Source organism: Colobus angolensis, unplaced genomic scaffold (genome assembly GCF_000951035.1).
Source record: "Colobus angolensis palliatus isolate OR3802 unplaced genomic scaffold, Cang.pa_1.0 Scaffold51, whole genome shotgun sequence".
Classification (NCBI taxonomy): Eukaryota; Metazoa; Chordata; class Mammalia; order Primates; family Cercopithecidae; genus Colobus; species Colobus angolensis.
This window is the reverse complement of record NW_012118599.1, coordinates 11,051,321-11,071,942: the sequence shown is the minus strand read 5'-3', so window position 1 is coordinate 11,071,942 and position 20,622 is coordinate 11,051,321. Positions and strand designations below refer to the sequence as shown.

At 42.6% G+C, this 20,622-nt stretch overlaps 1 protein-coding gene across 2 annotated transcripts in view; it reads right to left on the bottom strand.

The window, feature by feature from the left end:
• Window positions 1-20,622, bottom strand: part of CLIC5 (chloride intracellular channel 5) — a 112,700-nt gene that overhangs the window by 49,369 nt on the left and 42,709 nt on the right. For both annotated transcript variants that reach the window (XM_011960300.1, XM_011960301.1), the window contains exon 2: window positions 5,440-5,549. In XM_011960300.1, coding sequence (XP_011815690.1) covers window positions 5,440-5,549 — 110 coding nt within the window. The remainder of the gene's footprint in view (window positions 1-5,439; window positions 5,550-20,622) is intronic.

Genomic DNA, 20,622 nt, shown 5'->3' with positions numbered 1-20,622 from the left:
GACAGAGCGAGACTCCGTCTAAAAAAAAAAAAAAAAACTCTTTTACTAATCTGCCTAACAAAAATGTGCTATACATGATTCCATACTTCAAAAATTAATGAATTAGATCATACTTTTCTCCTAACAAATATCTGCAGATACAAAAAAAAATGGGAGTTTGGGCCATTTGTTCAAGTTAGATGCTTCTATTGTATGTAACTTATATTTTAATATCTAATAACTAATGTCTAACATTGGTCAGCCTTTTGTCACACTCAACAAAATACTTTTTTTGACCTATGAACAGCCCCAGATATGGCCTTTGGGTAGCCAGGAAAATAAACAAACTATTAGATAGAAAACAAAGCTATTAAATGAAGATGTTTTCAAATGTCTTCTTATTGCTAAGATTATTCCTCCACAAACACCAGGTAGGCTATTACCAAGGATTCTGAACCAAGAACCTCCTACTGTGGAGTATTGGTGAGTAAGAAGATACCTGAGAGAAAGCCTTACGATTCAAGCTCCATAAGGGAAAAGACCCAGAACCATGCCTGGAATATAGAAGGCCCTCAGTAGATACATATTTTTAATGGCTACATGAATAAAGCATGCATTTTTGAGACAGCTACAGTGGCTCACGCCTGTGATCCCACCACTCTGGGAGGCTGAGGTGGGAGCATCGCTTGAGCCCAGGAGTTTGAGACCAGCCTGGGCAACATAACAAGACCCCATCTTTACAAAAAAAACAAAAATTAGCTGGGCATGGAGGCATGTGCTTGCAGTCTCGGCTACTTGAGAGACTGAAGCAAGAAGATTGCTTGAGCCCAGGAGTTCGAGGCAGTTGTGAGCCATTGATGTCACCACTGTACTCCAGCCTGGGGGACAGGGTGAGACTCGGTCTCAAAACAACAATAACAAAACCTCACACATTTTAAATTTAAAAATGAGTGATTGTAGTTGCAAAATTAGAACTCAAATGTTGGTCTGACATTGGTAAAAACTTCAATCCAGTTATGAAGGCTTTCGGCTTTCAGTTGAATGTGGGGAGGACCAGCAGGCAACTCCACTGCTACAGTACTCGTGCTCCACCATAATCTACCTTAATTCAAGCATCTACTGTTCTCAAAATGTGACTTATGATGGTTCTAGGTTTACTAGAAAGAAGTTATTTTTCTTTAAATATTTAAAAATTCTGTTCAACATACATAAATCAAAAATCTCCTAGGAGTCAGAAATTGTGCCTTTTAAAAAAAAATTATGGGGTTACTTAAATGCTATCTTAAGTTTAAAACAATTTATTTTCTAAGTAAATGCAACTTCTGCTTTGTGATTGGATTCAAATAGAACACTTGGTTTGTGAAAGTTATTTCTTTTTATAGCAAACTTTGCTGGGCCCGGTAGGATCTTTTAGGTAACATATACATATATATGTAATAGGCAGCAAATTTGGTCCCTAAGAAGACAGGCAGCCCTTTGGTGTGCCTGTTGGTTTCTGGGTCAGACACTTAAAGAAATACAAGATAACCAAAGCAACAGCGCATTTCTCCCCTCTGGGAAAGAGGAGACCCAAAAGTCCTAAATTATCCTGAAAGAAAGTCCTAGATGATGGAGAAGTGGGTGAAATTCTGGAATGCAGCCCCAATCAAATGAATGAACAATTAATTAACTGAGCAATTAATTGAACTTTCTGCACTTAGCCCACAGCAGTGCTAAGTGGTGTTTCTGGCGTGCACTGGGGAACACACTGACTACCTGCAGGAAGGCCAAGTGCAGTGGAAAGGAAAGTGGCCTTGTGTCTGACATGGCTAGGTTCTGTTAATATCCAGGAGTGTGCTTCTGTGTCTGTGCCAGCTGGTCAGAATGCAAGAGCAAGAATGGAGCAAAGTGAGGGAGAAGAAGGGTTGGCAGATTGGGGAAAATGGGAAAGGGGAGGCTTATACTAAAAAAATGTAGGGAAGAGGAGAGAAAATGGTGGCGACTTCCAAGACAGAGCTGGAACATCAGATTCACCCTGAATGCTCTCTCTGAGAATGCCACATTTCTTGTGGGAGTCGGGAGTGGAAAACATTAGACGCAGAAACTGTAAAAAAGTAAACAGTGGGGGTAGAGGAGTCTGTAATGAAACACATTCCTGGCGTAATCAGTTTGGGAGGGGAAGAGAAGAATTTCAATTACTGTGCTACTCCCATGTCCCTCCCCAAACACACACACTCTCCAGCTGCATTCTGAGGCACTTGGAACTCAGACAATTGAGACGGAAAGTATTTTTAAAATCTAATTTACTTAGTCCCTTTGTTTACTTTGTGCATGCCCCTCATTTTAGACAATGAAAGGACATTCTTTATTTGCTCCTGGTTTTTAGAGCTGACACAAGGCAGCAACATGTGTGCTCTCAGTCACCTCTCTGTGGCTGAAAGATACAGTCACCTCTCTGTGGCTTAAAGATGTGTTGTAGTGGTGGCAGTGGGTTTTTTCCTGGGACTCTAGAGAATCATGGCCACTGGAGTCAGATGCCCTTGGAAAGTACTGCCTGTGGCCATCCATGCTTAGCTAGAGTTGCAGCCCTCTGTCTTTGTTGACCCTGCTTCAGCATTTATAGTTGAGACTATATCATTAGCATTGGATGACATATTGCCAGGTATGATTTATGAACTGTGTAATGAGTATCGGTCTTCTTTTCCTTACTGGGTTGCCAGCTCCAGGAACCCAGTGATAATTCTAAGAATAGCCAACACACATGGAGTTCTTGCTATGAGTCAGGTACAGGACTGATAGCAAATGTTTTACATGGCCTCCCTCGATAAATCCTCACCGTAATCCTATTGATTAAAAACACACTGTCTCCATTGTACAGGTGAGGAAACCAAGGCTCTGAAAAGTTCAAGGTTATTCAGTCACTAAAGGGTGGTACTAGGAAAATAAATCAGTTTTCTTAGAAATTACTGTGTGTGTTGGTGGGTGGGGGGGGACAGTAAGAAAGTTCTCTTATCTGTAAAAATGGATTGGTGCTACTTGCCTGGCCTACGTCAAAGGGGTGTTGGCTGGACCAGGTGTGTTCGTGTGAAGGAGGAACCAAACTATCTGAAGCACGCAGGCAGAGGTAATTCCCTCTCCCACTCTCTTCTCCAGCAGACATACAAGTCCTCTCTCACACATGGCAATCCAAACACCTCCAATTCTCCACTGAAAGAAGCTGCTCTTTCAGAAGTCTGCTACTGTCTTTAGTTATTGCAGACACTAATTTCATAGTGGATGTAAGTTCATTTATTTGACAGATAGTAGTTGAGGACCTGTGAAAAGCTAGTTGCTATGGAGGATACAAAGAAACTTAAAACCTGATCCTGGTCTGTCCTTGAGGGACTTAAGGTCTCATTTGAAAGATGAAACAAACTTTATAACTGATGTATTATGGAGAGCATAGTTTCTGAACCAAGCAGATGGAGTTTTTAGCCCCTCTAATTTCTAGTTGGCATCTTGGACACGTCATTTAAATATATCTGTCTCAGTTATTTCTCAAATAACACAGAGTAGTAAGACCTCCTTCACAGGATTATACATTATTATTATTATTATTATTACTTAATGAGAAAGCTCTCACCAGTTGTAAAGCATTAGGGGTGCAAACCTCATAACTTGATGAAACACTGAATAACGACACAAGGCAACATAGACAGCAGGTGCTGGGTGATTCTGGAGGGAGGTTGGGTTGATAGATGTGCTTGTGAGTGTAGGGGGATGGGTATGAGAAGGCCTCACAGAGGGGGTGGGGCTGAAGCTGAGCCTGGGGCCAGGGACAAGAAGAAAGAGAGGGCCTGTTTTAGACAGAGGATGCAGCTTAGCCAAGGGATGGAGGCTCGAATGAAGAACAGAAGAAGGCAGACCAGCCTGACAGAGTAGACAGGTCACAGTGAGAAGTGTTGGGAAGAATGAAGGAAAAGACAGATCGGGGCTTTGGATGCATCAAGTCCATGGACAATGGGAAACATCAAAGGTTTCCTATGCATGAAAGTGGCCTGATGAAAGCATTGTTTTAGGAAGAATAACCTTAGAATCACATAAGGGATAGGTCAGACAGAGAGAAAAAGAGAGAGAGAATGTGTGAACCTGGAAGACCAGTTTGAAGAACAATGAGACTATCAGGGTGGCAGTGGTGAGACTTGAACCAGTTGTAGGCTTTGAGAATGAAAGAGAGAGTTTGGAGGAAGAGAGAGTGCAATAGGAGAATGCTGTAGACTTGGCTACTGATCAACAATGAAGGCAGCAATAGAAAGGAGCAGGAAGTGTTTAGTGCCTAGAAAATAGAAGAAAAAGGCCAGGCGCAGTGGCCCATGCCTGTAATCCCAGCACTTTGGGAGGCAGAGGTGGGTGGATCACAAGGTCAAGAGTTCAAGACCAGCCTGGCCAAGATGGTGAAACCCCGTCTCTACTAAAAATACAAAAATTAGCCTGGCATGGTGGCACGTGCCTGTAATCCCAGCTACTCGGGAGGCTGAGGCAGAGAATTGCTTAAACCCACAAGGCAGAGTTTGCAGTGAGCTGAGATCGCACCACTGCACTCCAGCCTGGGCGACAGAGTGAGACTCTGTCTCAATAAATAAATAAATAAATAAATAAAAAGAAAAAGAAAATAGAAGAAAAAAGGAGTTCAGGAAGGGCTCAACTCAAAGAAAAAGGATACAAATTGATGTATACAATGTTAGACATATATGATAACAGAACATCCAAGTGAAACTATCTAGATGATAGCAGGACTCTGGGTGTAGAATAATTCATATAAAGATGACCAGGAGAATATGTCAAGCTCACCAGGGATGAAGGTAGAGGCAGAAGATGAAGGCTCATGGGGTGAGCCTCGAGCTGTTCCACATTTAAACAACAGGTGGAAGACAGAAAACAGAATACATGCTGTAGGAGTGAAAAGTGTGTGGTTCCTGGTGTTTGTAAGTCATTAAACTGCACTCTAAAAGCAGAACAGTAGCTACTTTCCACACAAGCCTGTAATCTAGACCTGTCACACTGAGGACTTCTAAAGCTGGGAACATAGCATGGGAAAGGGTCTGGATCACAACTCTTTGAAGACTCAGACTCTCACACCTGAAGTCCTACTAGGGTCCCACGGATGATGGCTTTAGTACTACTGAAATGACTAATCCTGTATTTTTAGATGTCTGTGCCCATCTGTGCTCTGGACACTTAGTTGCAATGCCAGTGTCCATTCCTTCCTTCTTCTTTGCTAATGGAAGCTTGCTAATCAGGTCAGTGAAGTGCGTGGCACCAAGTGAAATACTTGCCTTTGCAGACTCTCTTGTAGCTAAGACTGGACCCTGAGACACAGTTCTGGACAATGAAGTGTGAGCAAGGGGCTGCTGGGAGCCAAGGGAGGCTTTTGCCCTCCTTCATGGAAGGTTCTCTGTTCCTGCAGCTAAACATACTCCTCGTTTATGCAATGTACTTTACCTTTTCAGATCCACAGTGGTGACATTGAACACGACTCCTTTCAGCCAGAGGATCATGAAGAGGCGCTGAGAGAATGGACAGTTGCCAATGCTTTCCCCATCGATTCCAGCCTGGAAAGAAGAGAACCAGTGTCCTGAGTGGGCAGGTGCAATTAGCACAGGGAACATAAGATTGTAATACCCAAATGCAGGTCTGAGGAGACCTTACTAAAACCATGTCCCAGCAACTTCAAAGGGCAGTAGCCTGATATTATTCATCTTTGTCTTCTTAATGTCCATGCAGGACAATGCCTGGCACCATGTAAGGGCTCAATAAATACTTGCTGAACTGAAATGCAGAATCATAACTTGATGAAATCATAGAACCCTGGCATCTTGTGGTAAAAATAGACCTGCAACATCACTTAGTGTGACACAAATGATATTGGAATGCCAACTTCTACACCCCCAAGTAATCATCTAGTTTCTGCTTGAATATCTCCACTGACCAGTCATTTGTATTAATATAACTCAAAGCAGTTCATTCTGAGGATTGCTCTAACAGTTAGAAATGCTTTCCTTCAGCTACCTAGCCAAAATATGTTCCTCTGTAGTTTGCCCTCCCCCACCCCTTGGTCCTTGGTTCACACCACACGGATGTCATGAATATAAATATCTCAGACTTTGATCCCATCTCCCTATATGGAGGCTAATCAGGAAGCTCAAGGTTTTAATCAATACACCACTTAGTTCTGGCTAGTACTTGGCCTTCACTGTCAATAAACCATTCATTTGTTAAATTATACTTTTACTCAACAAATACATATTGACTATCAGTTATGTGCAAGGCACTAGAGAAAATTGCCCAGGAGATTCAAAACTGAATTCCTCTAAGGAGCTTATGGCCTTCTGTAGGGTGGGCTTGGGGATAACACAGGAACCCATGTAAAAATAACAGCATTATTATTGGGTGTTCTGAACTTCTGTCATTTCATTTCCCTTCCTCAAAATAATAGGCATTTTTAGGTCTGAAAAACAAGTCTATCTTTACTGCACTTCTGAGTGGGCTGCAGATCCATGAATTTCAGAAAGAATTAATTTCAAGCAAACCTATGAACAAACAAAAAAGGTTGGGGAATTGGTCTCTGTAGAATTCATTTCCATTGGGTGGTTTATTGGCTGCCAACATAGTACTTAGAGGAAGAAATAACTCATTTGCTCCAGACTCTGATGTTGGCTGCCCTGGAAACCATGGCCCCTGCAGGTGGCTTGGCAGGGGATTCCACTGACAGGGAAGGCATGTGTGGGCCTGGGTACTGAAGACTCGTGCAAAGCTGTAAACAATCCAACCAACATCCAGGAATGGGGGCTTACTGAGGTTTTGTTTTTGTTTTTGTTTTTGTTTTTTCAAAAGAAAGGGAGAAAACAAATGCATTCCCAAAGCTCAACACAGTTTTCCCCCTTGAGGTTTGTTTTGCTGCAGCATTCAGACGGGGAGGCAGCGATGCCTTCTTTCATACATTAGAACCTCATTATGCGCTTTTTTCTACCTTGCAAGTTGCTCCCAGCAGGGGCTCAGGTTTATAATGGAAAACTGGAAACTTTGACAGTGTTCGCTGTATGTAATTGCTATGAAATTACAGTTATTTTACCTTCCTCTTAACTACACCAAAAGCCCCACTCCCTATACAGTTCTCACTTTTCCCCAGTGCTGGAAACAGACCCACCCCTGAGTCTTGAGAGAGCACGGACTCTGTTATATAAAATGGGAAAGGTGGGAGAGCACAGTGTGGGCGCTACACCTGCCCACGGAGCTGAAGTTACCAATAAAACATGCTCAGACAGGTGGCTACCAATTTAATACTAGCTTGGTGCTAACTTGAGTTTATGATGTAAGTTCCCTAGGAACTTCTCAAGAAGCACTTGACAGGTACCAGGTTCTGGGTCCTGTAAGACATCCCGACACAGGAAGAATTCCCCCAGGGCCAGGAATGGTGGAAGTAACAAGAGGAGAATTGAAAAAAAAGCAAAAATAAAAACGGAAGCCAGATCCATATACTGTTATCTGTTTTCCTCTGGTGGTGGTGGTGGGAGGGTAAGGGAATTGAAGGAGGAACTAGCAAAATAGTGGATTTCTCAACTACATAAAAAATTCATATAATAATAATAATATTAATAATAACTTATGTCTATATTGTCAGGCATTGTTATAAAGGATTTACCTATATTATTAACTTGTTTATTTCTCACGGGAAGCCTGTAAAGAGGGATATTTTCAGCTCTTACAAATGTGAAATGGAGGCCTAAGGTTATCATCGTGCTGAAGCCAGGATGAACCAAGGCAGTCTGGCTAGAGATCCAGTGCTCTGAGCTGCCATTCCTGGAGCCAGCCTGAGGGTCCAGCCAGGTGACAGGTCCTCCCCCGGTGCTGGGAGGGCTGGTGTTGAATTTTATGGGCATCCTCTGGTCCATGTGCAATCAGTTATGCCTGGAGCTTAGGGCATGGTGTCCTTCATGGCTCCCTACATTTTCATTATGTTTTATTAATCTTGTATTAAACTATGATTCTAGGTTTAGTAAACAAAAATTGTTAAAGGCCAATAGAAATATGCGAGGATGCTACCATTTACTTCCACTCTCTGGTTGTCCCTCTTTCAGGTTCCTCTATTCCCCCTCAAACCCCAACAGCCTTGTGGCCCTAAGAAATAGTTTGTTAAACTCATGGGTTATATGTGATGAGCTGTGACAACCATCTGAAACATCAACAGAGAAGAACCACGTGAGGTTCAGCTGAACCCCACATCCTGAAAAGTGTGAGGGAAAATCCAGGTGGACTTTGTTCCAGAGAGATTTTGAGCACTGGGGGCCAGGGACTGGCATAAAAGCAGTGTCCTAGGTGGAATCATATTCCCCCAAATTCATGTTCCCCTGGAATGTGTGTATGGGACCTTACTGGGAAACAGGGTCTTTGCAGGTGGAATCAACTTTAAGATGAGGTCATATTGGATTAGAATGGGCTCTAAACATGACTGGTGTCCTTACAAAAAGAGGGAACTTTGGCACAGACATGCAGAGGACACAGTCATGTGAAGATGAAGGCAGTGATTGGAGTGATGTACCTACAAGCCAACGAACGCCAAGGATTGGTGGCAGACACCAAAAGCTAGAAGAGACAAGGAAGGATTCTTCCTCGGAGTCTCTGGAGAGAGCCTGGCCCTGCCCACACCTTGATTTTGAACTTCTGGCCTCCAGAACTGTAAGAGAATCAATTTCTGCTGCTTTCAGCAATACTGTGTATAGTAATTTCTTGGAAACTAATGCAATAAGGGAAGCGTCAAAAAGACAATGATATATATATATATTAACAGCTAATGGCAAACTTCCCAAGGTCAAGATTCTGCTTTGAACACAATTGCCAGCTATAATCCCAAAGTACTTCCTGTTCTCTACAGTGTATATAACAACCTATTATAAAATATCATACCACATATAATATTCCGTATGATGATACCCGTACTAGTAGCATAAAGTAATTATATAGACTGTATGATTGTACTTCATATGTTATATGCTTGATACTTCATATTATATGCTATTACATATTGCCTTTCATATGATCTCTCTCCACATATTATGAGCTTGGCTCCCTCAAAACATAGTTGATGTTTTATTTTGTTTGTCTTCAGCAGCAACAAGCACAGGCACCCGAAACTTACTTCATATTCAGTGCCTATTTAAAAGGATGCATATTGAGGGGAGGGTGATGTCCCTCCCTTTTTGTGGCTTGAGGATCTCAAAATTATCTCACTGGCATTCTGAAAAGCATCCTAAAATACATGCATGCGTACTACATACATACATACATGGCTAGCCTGAGTTATGTAGCACACTAGCCGGAGACTGTGGTTCTAGACCCATCTCTGCCTCTACTTCACCATGTGAATGACCTTAGGTAAATTATCTCCTCTTGGCCTCAACAATTGCACCTATAACTTCCTGCAATTTTGTAAATTCAAGTGGAAAATGGAGATTTGTTTAAGACTGTGGTTCTTAAACATTTTAGTCTTAGAACTCTTTTATGCTTTTAAAGATTGTTGGGAATCCCAGAAAGGTTTTGTTTATGTGGATGATAGTTATTGATATTTACTGTGTTGTAAGTTAAAGCCGAAAAACGTTTAAATATTTATAAAAATGCTATAATTAATGTGTCTATTAACATAAACATAAAATAACTATATTTTCTAAAAATAAAAGAAATTTAGTAAAAGTGGCAATGTTTTATATTTTTACAAAATCTTTAACATCTGGCTTAATAGAAGCTGGCTTCCACATTTAATCTCTTGGTATTTAGTTGGGGTATATGGGGTTTTTGTTGTTGTTGTTGTTGTTGTTTTTGAAACAGAGTCTTGCTCTGTCATCCAGGCTGGAGTGCAGTGGCGCGATCTCAGCTCGTTGCAACTTCTGCCTCCCAGGCTGAAGCAAATACTGACAAATACTAAGTCTGAGTGAGCACGATGTGTCAGCCAGTTGCCTTTTCAAGTAAAAACTGCTTTGTGAGGGAGGCAGCTGGTTCAGCTGGCAACTCAATCATACAAGTGCTTTTCCTTTCACAACCATCAGACTTTGGAATGCAGCCAAAGAGCTTATGTGCATTTCCCATTTCATCAACCAGAATGTTTAGAAGACATGTATGCAAAAGTTGAGATTTAATAACATTATGTAATTTTTAATGCTTCGTCAAGGACATTCATAATTGATGCTGTTTTTTGTTTTTGTTTTTTTTTCTGCACATGCATGACTGGCTAGTACCACTTATACCACTGCTTGGATTTGTGCTGAAACACCAGTAAATTTACCCACGAAATGCCAATCCCAGAGAGAGAAGCGTACCATCTTGATATAACTCTAAAAATAGTTGTGACCTCTTAAAACCCCTGAAAGCCTTTTAGGAACCCCAGAAGTCTATGAACAACATTGGAGAACCATTGTTTTAAGACATTCCATGGACACACCAGGGATGTAATTCTTGGTCTACAGATAATGAAGGGGAAGCTGATAATTGGCCAAAAGTCACTCAAGGGTACCCAAGTCCGGAAGTGGGAGGAATCATTCAGAGAGGATCCAAGAAGGAATTGTAGAAAGTGACCAGATGACATTGAAGCTTGATAGATGTGTCAGTTATCAACTTACTGCCTTTCAGCTGCAATGCACCCTTGAATATATGCTCTGTGAGAACGGCGAATTTCTTTAAACATTTCTCCTTTAAAGTGAGCACAAAGTTAGGCTTTCTCACCAGGGAGAACTAGATGGGCACTGCCGGAGGAAGAGGCTTTCTTGCTGACTGTGGTGTGGGCTGGGGGTGGACGGTGTAGCTGTGACAGCACGCAGTGGAGCCACCCCAGCTATAGGCTCAGCATGCAACCCACCTGGCACCTCGTAGCCTCAGCCTGGCTCAACCTTTCCAGCACACTTGACACAGAAACCAAAGCCCCCATTAATCCTATATCCAGCTGGCCTACGGCCAGGGTGTCCACATAGCTTGGTCACTTCCTTTGCAAGCCCCATGCGTCCTGAAGGCCTTCTTCTCCACTGACACCTGGATCCTGCTGCACGCCGCACTGATGCTGATTGCTTGTTCCCTGCCTGAACTCTGGGGAGTGGCCTATTGCTTGCTCAGCAACTCCAGACCAGCTCTGGCCTGACCAAACCAGTGAACTTCTGTGCCAGGTTCTGAACAGCTTCTAAGTTTATCCTTCCCTGGCTCCTCTCCCGCCGCCCTAGGGTACCATAGCGAGTTTCCTTATATGTCATGGTTACTCTTTTATCTTACGTAATACTTCATGTTGAATTTCTCCTGTTTAACCTACCACGTAGTTTCTCACTCCTGATTGGACCCAGACTACATCAGATGCTTAAATGTCTGTTATTTCAAAATGTAAGATTTTTATGACCTTTGACTTCTTTAAAAACCTGGCAAGGTTAAGTCCTGGATGAAGTATTAGGAAGGAAACCTCAGTTTTCTCAAGAAAGATAATTAAGTCACCATTTACGTCACATTCCCACTTTTAGTTGCTGTCGCCCATGAAACTTGTCCCTGAGGACTCAAGTGATTAAATAATTTTGTTAAGTGTACAGATAAAAATTATACAATAGTAGGGCTGTATCTGACCTCAGGAATGCTATACTCCAGCTTTTTCTTTTTACTGGTAGAGAAATAGGCCCAGAAAGGTTGAATGAATGGCCCATGGTAGCACAACCGGTTCCCATAGCAGAATCAGGTCTCTCTAACTCCTGACTTCCAGCTTTGAGCAGACCACGTTGGCTGTTGTCCTTCAGAAAAGAGTGGCAAAGTGGCAAAGGCCACATGACGAGGACTTTCTTTAAACATAATAACTCATCTAAACTGTTTAGACAAAGCTTTCTTTATAATATTTCCAGCTGTCCATTTTGTAATTAGTTTGTGTAAGTCAGACAACATTTCTAGTTGTGACTATTTTTTTTTTTAACACCAAACAGTCTATCCTTCCAACAATTTGGTTGGTAAGATTTCAATTAGCAGGGATGGGACTTGGTGGTATATGGTCCACATGAGGATAGAGAGGTCTGCTCTTGAAAAAATCAACATTCCCTTTCACAGAAGCCACAAAAGGCCTAATTCACTGGGGTCACCCAGGCATGTTTCATTCAAGAAACAGGTAACAGGTATACATTTGAGGCTACAGAGATCCTCAACATTTATCTAAAGTTTAACATATGGACTGAATCAGCTCTATGTAGACCGCTACCTGTACATTGTGGTATAAAGAATTCTAGGTATGCTGGTCAGAGTTCTCCAGAAACGGAACCAGCACAATATGTATATGTGTGTGTGTGTGTGCGTGTGTATTTATATATATATATATACACACACACACACGTACATATATACACACACATATCCTGTTATATCTACTATATATGGAGAAACATATATGCATCTTATTTTATAGAATACATTATAATAACATTACATATATGTGTATGTATATAAATACAAATACATACCAGTTGGAGTGTGAAGATTGAGAGATTTATTTTAAGGAACAGGCTCATACAATTCTGGAGGCTTGGCGTATTCAGAATCTGCAAGGTAGGCTAGCAGGCTGAAACCCCAGGGAAGAGCCGCAGTTCGAGTCCAAAGACTGTCTGCTGGCAGCATTCCCTCTTCTTCAGAGGAGGGTGCCAGTCTTTTTCTCTGTGATGCCCACCTACACTATAGAGGGCAATTTGCTTTACTCAAAATCCACCAATTTAAATATTAATGTCATCAAAAAAAAAAAAAAAAGCACCTTCACAGCAGCATCCGGAACAATGTCTGGTCAATATCTGGGCACTATGGCCCAGCCAAGTTGATGCATAAAGTTAACCATTACACCTGGCATAAACATTTTACTTGATTCAGGTAACCTGTTAATTCAGTATCTGTCATCTGCACCTTAGCTCACCAGATGGTTTTGTAAACAATTGAATATAGTTGTGTACATGTCCCCTTCCAAAAGAACTTGTAGTAAGCTCCAGACTTAGCAGGCTCCTTGGTTTACATCTCTAAGTGAGCAGGGTCCAGTGGTGCCTTTGATGTATAACTAGCCTGGTCTGATGGTGGCTTTGGGCCCAAGGCCGCCTACAACTTTGTCTGTTGCACAATGCCACCGTGTTCGTGGCCTGTTGGGGTGTCTGTCCTTTAGCCTGCCTTGAGCTTTACGTCCATCCACCACTGAGTGTATGTTCACCCTCCCGTGCTTCACACACTCTCTGAGAAAGAACTGCCCTTTCCAACTCAACACCACTGCCCCTTCTCCCAGCCCCTTCTTTGTACTCCCACATGGCTTCTTTCCTATTCTTTCATGTCCCACTATTTGAATAAATGAATGGGTTTCTTTTACACCTCTTGCCAGCCCTGCTTCTGTTTAACAACTTCTGAAATTGTTGTCTTTTAATCTCTTTCTGGGTTAATCAGTACTTTTTCCTTTGTGTCTTCATCCTACCTGATATTTGTCTTATAGCTAAAACTTTTGATTATCCTTTCTTCTTAAAGCTCAGCCATCTGCAGCCTCCCTTGCCACTTGGTGCCTCTTAGGAGGCCCGGGGCCGGCTTTACAGGCAGGCAGTCTGTGCAGTTGAATAATGGGACCCCACACTTGGTTTAATGCTCTACTCTTGCTATCCTGAAATTCTTAATAATTTTGGAGCCTAGGTCCCTCATTTTCATTTGGCAGTAGGCACTGCATGTTATGCACTGGCTCTGCCTGTGCCCCCCTTATTCTTCCTTATTTTTCTTGCTGACATCCTCCTCTTTCTGGTATTTGCCCTCTCAGCTCACCACTCTTCCCCTCCATGCTTGGTGCTCTTTGGAGAACTTACCTACTCTTGAAAACATGATTGTCCTTCCCAAGTTAGCAATAACTCTGGCTTCTAGGCCTATAAACGTGCTACTTACCCTAAGCTTTAAAAAAAGTAGAAAGGAGAGTCAGAGAAGGAAAGAAAACAAGGGAAAATGTTGAAAGGCTGTAGGGCTTGCCTGGCTCAAGTCTCCTTGTTGGTTCCACCTCCTAGCCTATCTCATTCCAGTGTCATATGTTATTCTAGAATTTGCCTCATTTCAATTAAATATCTCACCAATTACTAGATACTTGAGATTTTCTTATAAGTCAGCAATATGCCTTGTTATTACTATTTTTCAAAACTAAATGATCTGCCCTTCCAGTAATCTAGTTGCTATGCTCCATTAGCATGAATGTGACTCAGTGATTTATTTATCTACTCTCAGAAACCTGTAAGTACTCAAGAAATATAAGTTTGATGGCCTTGGTATCTCTTCCAAGTGATTCCACCAATCTTGGGAAGGCAGAATGGCTCTCATACGTTAATATTATAAACCTGCACCATGCCTTGAGAAAGCCCAGAGTCCACACTCTCTGCCTCCAGGTTTGGCTGTTTCTGCTCACTAGCCCAGGTGTAATATTTAACAGTTAAATTCCATTGCAGTAGAGGCAGATTTCAGTCCTCCCCCTCAACTTCACAGAACACTGTGGTACAGTGTTAGGGGCATTGTACAGACCCATGCAGACCTGGGTTCAAATTCCTCCCCTGACACCAACCAGCAGAAAAAATGTCTGCAGCACTATTTCCAATCCTGTATGCCCTTCATAACCTTTCCACAGCCCCAGCTAGAGGTGGAGTCCACATTTCCCTTCTTCTTAAAATAGGGCAGGCCTTTGTGGCTGCCTGCATGAATGGAATATGGCAGAAGTGACACAATGTGTGACTTTGGAAATTAGGTAATAGAGGGTGATACAGCTTCTGCCTATTTCTCTCTCTCTCTGTATCTTTTGGTATGCTTGCCCCTGGAACCTAGCCACCATGTTGTGAGGAAACCCAGAGCACATGAAGAGGTTCTCTGTAGTGTTCCAGCTAATAGTCTCAGCTAAGTCTTCAGATGACAGGTTGCCTCAACAACCAGACAAGAGAATGAATGTAATTTCAGATTATTGCAGCCCCCAGGTTTTGATTTGTTCCAAGTGACATCTACTGAAGTAAAATTAGCCATTCTCACCAAGTCCTGGCCAAACTGCAGGTTTGTGAGCAAAATAAGTGTTGTCATTGTTTAAAATCACTAAGCTTTGGGCTGGTTTGTTACTCAGCAGGCAACTCACCTACACACTTAGCCTCAGGCCCCTTATCTTCAAATTGGTGGCAGAGTTGTTATGTAATTGGACAACAATATGTATAAAACATATAGTATTTACTTTATACATTTATGATTATTGTCATTATGGCCACAGAAGAACAAGGTTTAGGAAGAGCTTGTTAAACACTCTGTTTATGAAATGCTATGCCTTGGTAAAGAGTCAATAGACCTCTCTTTGATGGCACAAAACTTCAATAGTACCTAGTGTTCAGGGTTTTGTGTAGGAAGCAATAAATTCAACAAAGAAAGCAAATACAGGAAGAACTACAGCTACAGTTCATTGACCAGAGGAGAGTGTTCCTAAACTAGGTCAGTCATGCATTTACTATGAAGGGAGAGAGGGAAAAGTAACTCATGCTTGGTTAACTGTTGGTACAATGATAGATACATGCATGTATGTTCTTTACAAGACCATTGAATTTCTGTGAAAAGCAACACCCTCCAACCAGACACCTTTTCCAAGTTGTTCAAAAGTCAAAGATGAGAAGGGCTAGAACCCAAGGAATATAGATGGTTGAAGCTGAGGGATCAGGTCTGGGACAGATTCCTGGAAGTTTTCTATTGAAGTTTATTGGAAGCCTTTGTGTTCTCTCAACATCCGGAAACATTTTCACAGCTATTTAAGGTACTGTCATCCTATTCTTAAGACCTGATTATGGCTCTCAATGCTTGGATCAGGAAAGCTGAAAGCTGGAATTCTTCCACCTCAGAAATGTACCAAAACACAGGAAACCAAAGAGCGATACAAATCTATAGCCTCAAATAAACACAACTCCTTTCCACATTGGTTTAATTTGAAGAAGAGGTCTCCTCACTTAAGCCTTCTTTGGAGAATCCCTATCCTAATAGAGGAAATATGTTTTCCACTTAATGAGGCCACTGTCAAAATTTTGCTTTCCTCCCTTGACACTTCTTTCATTTGTTATCCAAGATACTATGGAAATTAATGGCAGCTCTTGATCATGATTCCATTCCCCCTACATTTAAGGAATAACCCTGTAATTCCTATAATCCTCATACCAAACAAGGATATCTTGACATTGAGCTCTCCTACTCCTGCAAAGGTTGGTGTGTGGGATCCTGAGATAGCTGAGATTCCTCAATTATTACTCATCTGCCCTTCTGTTCTGGTTGTCTGAATGTTGAGTTTTGAATATAGCCTCTTAATAGGATAAGCTGGTCTGGAAAGACTTTAGAGACATCCCAAAATCTGTCATCCTAGCTCTCTATTGGTTTCAATAATCACTCATGAATCCCACACTCAAATATAACAAATTAAAAGCTTATGACACTAAAATGAAATCTGAGTCCTGAGGTTTATTAATTAGGGTCATGTATATCTGAGAACTTATGCAAAAAGTTTTTGCAAAATTACTAGTTTATAATATGTCCACAAAGTATATTTTTAGAGCTTGAAAATTCCACTCAACTAAGCATTTTAAAAACTGGAATGCCCAGACCCCACTGTCAGATATTCTGATTTAATTAGTCTGGGGGTAGGGTTCAGATATCAGAATTCTTTTCCCTCAAAGTTCTCGAGGTGATTCTAATGTTCAGTCAGGACTGACAACTTCTGATCCGGTGATGCCCACAGTGGGAGATGTCCAGTAGAATCACCAAAGGAGCTTGTTAAACAAACAAAGAAATAAATGAGCTCCCTGACCCCACTGTAGACATGCAGAATCAGTCTCTGGGCTCGGGACATGTGTGACAGGCTGGACCAAGCACCGACTGTAGCACTTGGACGTTGTTTCTCCCTCCTCTTTTTGTTTCCTTTTTTCTTATCTAAACTGGAAACTCCTTCACATCCTGGCCCCACTCCTACTTCCCACTCCGTTTCTATGCTGTTCTTCTTCACCTTCCATCCCTGCACAGGTCCTGAAAGAAGTGCACCATTTTGAGTTGTTCAGGGAAGGGAGAGCCCGTTTTGGATCAAGACATCTGGAGAACCTCAAGTCAATGCAGCCATAAACAATGCCAAGAACTTCACGTGCCAGCTAATATTTTTATGGTTGTGTCTTCACATAGAACTCTTCAGTTCTGCCAGGTGGGTCTTTCCTGAGGGTGACAGAGTGCTGTGACTGGGTATAGAAACCCTAGCCACTGGGCTCAAGTTCTCATGTGGGCAACCACAGGCCGTATGTACCCAATCACATTTGCTCTCTCCAGCCACCTTCCTCTAGTCAACCATGGTGAAAAGCGTGCCTTTTAAAAAAAATGCAGGTTCATCATAAGGTCCTGTTTTGGGCTTTCTTGGCTATGTGGAGTACCAGCAGGCTTTATCTCCACTCTCAACCGTATGCAGGCACTTGGTCACTTGGGCAGGGTGGATCCACACAGCCAGATATGCGTCTTCACCAAGACCCTGCTTGGTTCCAGAGACTAGGGATGTAGTGATGTGGTGATGAATGAGACATAGTCCCTCTGTTGAGAAGCTGTCACACAACAAAGGCAGCAAAAGGTAAAGAGATGATGGCCAGGTCACCACTGAAGTGCAGTAGTGGTAGAGCATGGGTGGAGTGGGGACAGGAAGGAGCCCACCTAAGGGTTCAGGGAAGGATTTGGGGCAGCAACAATGCCTAGTATGAGCCTCAAAGGTAAGAGAGTTTATTCATGCAAAGTGGTAGGTAAGGCCATCCAGGCAGAAGTGATGGCATAAGCACACGCCTGAAGGCTGGATTGCAAAATGCAGGTATATTAGGCTGTTTTTGCATTTTGCATTACTGTAAAGAAATACCTGAGACTGGGTGATTTATGTTGAAAAGAGGTTTAATTGGCTGATGGTCCTGCAGGCTGTACAAGTGTCATGCCAGCATTTGCTCAGCTTCTGGTTAGGGCCTCAGGAAGCTTATGATCACAGTGCAAAGCAAAATGGGAGCAGGCACTTTCCATGGCAAAATCAGGAGCAAGAGAGAGAGAGGAGGAACCAGCATCCTTTTAACCACAGCTCTCCTGTGAACTAACAGAGTGAGAACTCACTCATTACTATGGGGAGGGCACAAAGTCATTCAGGAGGGAACGAACCACACGACCAAACACCTCCCACCAGGCCCTACCTCCAACATTGTGAATCACATTTCAACACGAGATTTGGCGGGGGCACACATTCAAACCACATCAGCGGGTGTGCAAGGAATTTCAAGCAGATCTTGTTCATGCTCTGTCAGGAAAACCCATGCAGGAATTCTCTAGTTCCCTTTCTTCCTCCATTCTGAGGACCCCAGCCCAGTCACAGGCAAAGCCACAAGGCAGTCAAATGCTCACCTTCCGGGGGTCTCTGTGTCTTCCTGATCTGCTATTTCCACCATCATGAGTCTCTAAACCCCTCAGCTGCCCTTGGCCAGCATGCCTCTCCCCACTTATATCTCTCAATGCCAACTCTGAAAGCATTCACATTTAAGTATGAATTGTTAATAATTGCTAAGCACTTATTCCTCCTGGGGTACTTTTATTTATCATGACCCAGATGTAAGCAAGGAGATGAAGCTTCAATAGTGGGGTCGCAGGTGTCTGCCAGAAAGTGATTAAAGAACTGGGAAAGAAGGAAGAAGGGCAACAATAGCTTCCTGGAGGTCCTGAAACCAGACATGTAGGTTTTTATCTATTATCTCCTATGTGAGATCCTGCCAACTTATTACTTCTGCAGCTCTGAAAGACTAGCTCACACAACGAGTGCCCCAGACCAAAAGGCAGGCACTCTTATCACAAAACTGCCTTAGTTTTCATTTAAAATTCTCTATTTAAAATTACTTCAAGGTTGGTCGGAAGGGCAAGACTTCAAAAACAACAACACATTCTTTTTTAATTAGTTGGAGGTAGGTGACGTTAGGAATGTTTTAGCTTTGCCGTTAATATGAGTGCTATGAATTTGCAATAGTGACATCTTCCCATACTTGTGCAGTAAGATCTTTGTTAGCAAGAATGTTTGGAGAGGCAAGATGTTCCCTGGTGAACTGAATTCCCTGGGTAGCCCTTTAAGCAATACGGGGCAATGTAATAAAAAGCAGAAGATTAAGAGTCCTGCGTTCCAGACCTAGTTTTGACACAAAGAGTTGTGTGATCTGGGGCAAGTAATTTTCCCTCTCTGGGCCTTAACCTTGTTATTTTTAAAATGGATACGTTAGAAAGGATGGTCTTGAAAGACACTCTGTTCCTAAAATGTGGCTAGGAGAAGATGAAAATCACTAAATCTTTTATTTGCACCTAAAAATTCCAATGGCAGAATAGAGACTCCACAAGCCACTACAGTCCTCTCTCCCAGCACCATGCGTGGCTCACAGCACAGGGTTGGATAAATGTTTGCTGAGAGGATGAAAAAGCTTGTGGACTAGCATTCTATCCTGAAGACACAGGCTGCTGGGTCTGCAGGGGAGGGGCCAGCACTGTAGATTGCAAGGAAAATCAGGCCACAAAGGAAGAACAACCTGTGACCACCATTGCTAGCTGCTTCTGGGCTCTGCCTTCTCACAACTTCCCTGTAGCATCTTTCCATGGTATTCTCAGCACCTTACCTTAAAAAGCAGTTGAAGAAGCAAGCATCCTTTTTGGAAGGCTGTCCCCACCCCATGTCTCCGCCCTCCACCCCCTCCTGCTCTATCCAACTCCTTTAGACTAGGGCAGCTGAGGTCCAAAGACTTCAGATGACTTTTCCAAGGCCACATAGACCACCAGTAGGGATGGAGTTTGCTATTGAATGGAGGTGGCTGAAATCTCAGTCAAAATCATGAACTTATGTAATTTAGACATAATCATGGAAGATAGGAGAAACAGAACTGAATCTTTTAGAAAGTCATCTTCAGAGAGACTTTTCTGCTAACCCTTGCTTATCTTTCATTTTATTCCCTTAAAAGAGTAAGCAGCTGAAGACAGAGGAAGAAAATCCTGCCTGGTTATGGAAGGGTATGGATTCACATCAATGTGTGTTGTTTTTGTTTTGTTTTAATTGTGGAGGATTTACTCAGGGTAAAGACAGCAAGCCACACTCCTACTGCAGCTCTGCAACTCCTGAGCTCCTGGGGGAAGGATAGAAGGGAAGCTGTGTAGCTGTCTCTTCTCACCACGTTCCTTCTTCTCCAGCCTAGGGTGACTGGGAGGATTAGGGGAGATAACACAAGTAAAGTGGGGGCACAGTGCCTGGCAGAAAGCACTCAGTGCATCTGCCACTTTCAAGGTCACTCTGCCCTCTGGGCCAATTCCTCCTTCCTCCCTCTCCTCACCCCCAACCAGCAAACAAAGGTCACAGGTCTGGAGAAAGTCCTCTGCCACCATGCAACAGGGAAATGTTTCTCCCAGCCAAGTGTCTCTGTCACGTGGGCCCACCCAACTGATTTCTTTTGAGCTCCTATAGAACTTACAGTGAAGACTGTAGTTAGTGCTGGATGATTACATCTTCTGCTTTAGAAGGGAGCTTTGAAAACAGCCTCACAGTTACAGACAAAACCAAGCCAGTTTTTGTGTCAAGAAGACCCAATTTCATTT